At 44.8% G+C, this 5512-nt stretch overlaps 1 protein-coding gene across 1 annotated transcript; it reads left to right on the forward strand.

Moving 5' to 3' along the window:
- Positions 1-3356, forward strand: RPL14 (ribosomal protein L14). Its single transcript, XM_082326610.1, has 6 exons — positions 1-73; positions 538-639; positions 1282-1376; positions 2097-2196; positions 2565-2618; positions 3177-3356. The coding sequence occupies exons 1-6, from the start codon at positions 71-73 to the stop codon at positions 3333-3335; spliced, it is 513 nt and encodes a 170-aa protein (XP_082182736.1). The 5' UTR covers positions 1-70; the 3' UTR covers positions 3336-3356.
- Positions 3357-5512: the final 2156 nt, after the last annotated feature.

Genomic DNA, 5512 nt, shown 5'->3' on the forward strand with positions numbered 1-5512 from the left:
TGGCGGCGCGGAGGCGGTTTCCGGCCGCCGCCGGGCCTCCCCCCTCCCTTTCTGCTCGCGGGCGGCCATCATGGTAGGTGCGGGCGGCCCGGGCCTCCGCGGCCCGGCGCCCCGGCGGTCCCCCGTCTCCCGCCTCCCTGACTCTGCCGACCCCCAGTCTCTCCCTGCGCCCGGCCTGGCGGCGGCGGGGGGGAAAGAAGGCCGCGGCCGCCGCCGCCTCACCCGTGCTGGGCTGGGACCGGGCCCCGCGTGCGGCCGTTGGGCTCGGGCAGGGCCGTGTCGGGCGGACGGGGCCTGGCCCTTCGCGGCCCGCCGCGCTCGCTGCTTCTCCCCCGCGCCTCTTCCTGCAGCCTCCGCGCCGGGCCGGGGCCGGCAAAAAGCAGTTGAGGGCCTCACCGCGGGCCCTTAGCTGAAGCGAAGGGGTTTTGTGCCGTTGGAAAGCTTGGGAAGCCGTTTTAAAGTCTGTAAAAGCCTCGAATGTAGCAATGGCCCCAGGTATATTCTCGCCTAACTCCTGTCAATTCTTGCTGCTCCCAGGTGTTCAAACGCTTCGTCGAGATCGGCAGAGTTGCCTTCATTTCCTTCGGGCCACATGCTGGCAAGCTGGTGGCCATTGTGGATGTTATTGACCAAAATAGGGTAAGCTATGAGTGCTGTAGCTTTGTTTTCTCCTTCCTGCCTTAACAGAAGCTTGTACACCAAGATGGATTGTATCGATTTTAAAGGAAATTTTCTGTGAATAGATTTTTTCGAAGAAATAAGCAATTGACAAAAAGATGGGATTTAACAGCTGCTGTTGTATTTGAAACTTTCAGTAGTAAGCTGCTTTCACTGGCAAGTGACATGTTCCCCTCTCCGCTGTGTTTCCTAGACGTAGAAGTGGACAAGTGATGTCAGCTGGAGTCTAAAACTTATGAATGGAATGACATTGATGTATGTTGAAAGCAATGTTTGGGCTAGGGGACTCTTTTTGCTTAATGTTCTTGAAAAAGCTGGGGAAAAAAAATATGAAGAATGTCATCTTAGTTCTGTGTGCTTTTTTTAAAGTTCAGTTCCCCCCCCCCCCCCCCCGAGATAAAGATGGGCCTTTAAAATTCTTTCTGTAAAGCTTGAGTTGTAGATGCAAGACGTAACAATCTTGGTTTTTGTCTGCATAATGCTTATTTCAATTTTGGACCATTGTTGTCAAGATGCTGTTCATACATTATTAGGAAGCTGCTGTCTAAATCAAGTATGATGGAAAACGGCTGCAAAACCCCCACGTTTGTTCTCCTTTTTCAGGCACTGGTTGATGGCCCCTGCAGTGGTGTCAGAAGGCAGGCCATGCCCTTCAAGTGCATGCAGCTGACTGATTTTGTCCTCAAGTTCCCACACAGGTGAGTTGTTGGCTTTTTTTTTGACCTGTGTAGAAAATGTGCTGTCACTTGATGACTGAATTATGTGATCTCATGCTTGCTAGATCTAGAAAGTTCATACAACGTTAAGTCAATGGATTAACGTGTGCACAGTAAAAGTTCGGCAGACTGTTATCATGGTTGAATACATGTAAGTTTTCATTGCCAGTATTGGCCGATAACCACTGTTCGGGAGCAAAGGAAATAGCCCACTGGCCTAGGCAACTTGCGGATAGCTGTGGGGTAGATGGTGTGGAGGGGAGCAGTTGCAGTAAATGCTGTGCAGCTTTGCTTTTCCCGCTGCTTAGGTCCCCTTCAGACATTAAATATGTTCCCTGCCTACAGAATTACACTGGATTGCAGGAGGCTGAACTCACTCTGTTCTCTTTAGCTTAGTTACTATATGAGTTTCTATAATTTAGAAGCAAAAATTGCTGCCTTTCTGAGTCTGAAGCAGTGCTAGGAATAGTGCGTGAGTATGCCTCTCAGAGCCGCTCATCTGTCAGTCCTAGCAAAGCATTTACACAACAAAATGTTAATTAGGCCACAGAGATGCATGTGGCATTGACTGTAAATAAGTGTCTGAAGTAATGTAGAAGGGTGATCTTCCCTTGTATGAAATTTGATGGGCCAGCATCAGAGGGAACCTTTTTATTTTTTTATAAAGACTGTGAATATAATTTTGTGATCATTCTAATGCAGTGCTCGTCAGAAGTGTGTGCGACTTGCCTGGGAGAAGGAAAATATAAATGAAAAATGGGCAGCGACAAGATGGGCAAAGAAGATTGAAGCCCGAGAAAAGGTACAGTTTTTTGCATGTTGTACTGCTACTGCTTGTTAAAATTAGGTGCAATCTAATACACTGCGTGTTTTGAATTGCGGGCTAAGATTAAAGATAGACAAGGCATAGATTTTTAGAAGTTGCTACCTGTCAGCTTCAACTTCTTGTATTTTAACAGTAAATGTGGTTTTGTTCAGTCATTTCTATAACCACCATTTTTCCTGCACCATTGCTTCCCAGAAAAGGCCTTAATAGTGAACTAATTCCAGATATGCAGCTAAACCTAATTTGGAGGGGATCCAAGTTACTTGTGGAATGCTTTGAAACACTGAGTTTTGCTACTTGCATATGTATATATCAGAGCTTCACGACTGATTCTTTTCCAACAGAAAGCCAAAATGACTGACTTTGATCGCTACAAGGTTATGAAAGCAAAGAAGATGGTAAGTGTTTGAGTGTCGCTTCTTTATGGGGTCAGTGCTTGTACCTTTCACTTTAGAGTCACATACAGGTGTTAGTGGCTTTACTTTTGTAGCCGGCTTGGGTTATGGAGTGACACAAAGTATGTGAATGCCTTGAATTTTTCATGCTTCTTTGGCCACCGCTTTCTCGTCAGTAGTTGATCAAACTGGAACCCACACGATCTGTGTGTCAGTCCTCCCAGTTAGAGCTGAGGAAGGAATTGCCTGCTGAGGAAATCGGATATTCTTGATGGGTTGCTGTTAGTATTTCATTCTATAATGAAAGTCATTACACATGAAAACTTGGGGTGCCCAAGTTACCAGCCATAATGATGTTGTCCACGTGGTAGGTCAGAACAGTTTTAGTTTGACATTTTAAATGTAATACGGGGTAAATCTTTTGACGATATGATATAATGGGTTAGCAAAGGACGATTATCAAAAAGGGCAGAATCTGAAAGCTTAGAATTGAAATTAAGGCATGTTTGAGCTGTTGCTGTTTTCATTCTGATGAATAGTAAACGTTTTTCTTTTTTACAGAGAAACAGGATCATCAAGCATGAAATGAAGAAGCTCCAGAGGATGTCTTCTAAAAAAGGCAAGAAGCCAGAGAAGCCAGAGAAGTCAGAGAAGCCAGAGAAGCCAGAAAAAGCGCCAAAGTCAGAGAAGGCGCAGAAGGCACAGAAGGCGCAGAAATAAAATGAACTTCTAGTTATGTACGACTTTGTGTCCCTGTTCCGATTCTTTAAAATTAACAAATGGTTAAACATCTGATTTAAATTGTAATCATAAGTTCACTTTTGCTTCTGACCAAGAATTGTTGTCTGTCTCATTTATTAATGTCCAAGTGTTGGGTTCTGGTGTTTCCCCGGAACACGCAGAAGTGTTTTTGTCGCCACCTGTGAAGCTGACCGCACGGGCTACGCTCAGTGCTCTGTACCCGATGCTAGTTGAAATATTTGCACACCCGGTTATTTGAAGTAGGTCAGATCCTGACATTTTAAAGCAGCCTGCTATTGAAATGGTTGGCAACGAACAAAATAACTTGTGGAGTCTAGGGTGTGAAAGATGAGAAATAATCAATTACGCTAATTATTCTGTACAAATCAAGGCATAAACTGAAAGTACGTGTTCTGGTTAGAATGTAAGTACGTCAGTGTCTGAAAGACTGACAGATTGCTGCTCAAATGCTTTAAATTACTCCATATTTTCTAAACTCCCACTGTTCCTCAAGTAGTGACCCGGAATACTTCCGTACTTCCGATGCCTGACAGCACAGGTGTCCTGTAAGCGCAGTTGCAATAATGAGTGATGTATTAACAAGATGGAAATCGGTGACTTGGGTTTAAGCATGCTTGCTTTTCAGAATGTTTAAAGAGTTTATGTCAAGACCTGAGCCTAATTACAGTTCCTTAAACTGTGCGGCATGTAATTTCCGCTTTTTAATCAAAACCATTAAGTAAAAGGGGACATGACCTAAAAATGACTCTATCCATGTGAAACACTGGAGTGCCTGATTTAGTCTTTGCACTATAAAATAATGTTTACGTATCACTGAATGTCAGCATCCATCTTTTCCTATGTTCTCTCCTGTGTAGTTTGTTGGCAGGGGATGTATTCGTATTGAATGAGGGAATTGTGGAAGTCAGATCTCTTGTAATTGAAAAGCAAATGATTTTTACAGTCGTATGAAAGGGAGGAGGGAGAATATATATTTTAAAAAAATGAAGGGTGTAAGACCTTTAAATATATTGTCAAATATACTGATAAGCGTGTGCTTTTGCAAATGTGTGCTTTTAAGTAGTTACGTGGCTAGTGGTGTTATTTCAGCCAGAATTAGGCGCCTGCGTGCTCTAACACTTAAAGCTATACGGTGTTGTCTTGAGCTATTTATATGCCTTTGGAAATTGAGTTCAAGCACGTGGTTGATATGAATGGATATAAAAACTGAGGGGGAAAAAAAATCAGAAATGATGCGAATTGAGACTAAAGCCCATGGTCAAGCATCTGGAGGTTTTGATTTTTAAATCGGGTTTTAAAGTGATTAAATCCACCTACTCTGCAACTCTTAAGTTGAAAGTAATGTGGAAGGTGTATCAACCTGGAGCTCCTTTAAGGTGAAAGAGTTGTTCCTTAGGGTTCTTTCAGGTTTTTTTATGTACTACTCTTCAGCTCGGTTATGTAAGACTGGGGAAGGATTGGTAACGGTGCCTGTAGAGAACATAGCTGTGCCTTCCATCATAACGAGCTCGTTTTTAAAGGTACTCGCTTCCAAGGAATAACTTCGGCTATGGCTGCAGCAACGCGTCCAGTGTTTTCATTCCCACCGCTACCGCTCGGCAGCTCCGGAGGTATCCGAAACGTCCCGATGTTACGAAGCGGAGCGTGCCGTAAGCTGCCCTGAAGAGGAACGGCCCTGCGCCCTGGAAAGGGATGCGCTGGGGCAGGGAGCGGGGGAATTAAAGATGAAGGCGCTGTTCGCGTGAGACGGCGTTGCGTGCCCTAGAAGAAAAACTGATTCTGTGGTACCATGTCTGCCGTCAACTGCTGCTGTGAAAGTACCGCTTTTTATACGGCGTTGAGGAAAGGGGAGAAGAGAAATAAGGGGATATACTGGTCTTTGGTGCATGTGCTGTGTCTTTCTGGCAGCGTGTTCCGCGTGAGCAGCATCTGGTCGCTCCTTTTAGCGACTCGTGAAACCTCTCTGAAACCTTGTGCGGCTCTGTGTCGCATCAGTAGCCCACCTTTCTTTCAAACCATGAGTGTTGTGCCATCTGTGCCGGTTTGTCCTTTTTTTATTTTTTCAAAAGCTACGGGGATACAGAAAACTACAGCGGTACAGTTTTGTTTCTGAAGGTTACCACACGATGGCAACG

This window comes from Platalea leucorodia, assembly GCF_965183815.1.
Source record: "Platalea leucorodia genome assembly, chromosome: 1".
In the NCBI taxonomy this organism is placed as follows: Eukaryota; Metazoa; Chordata; class Aves; order Pelecaniformes; family Threskiornithidae; genus Platalea; species Platalea leucorodia.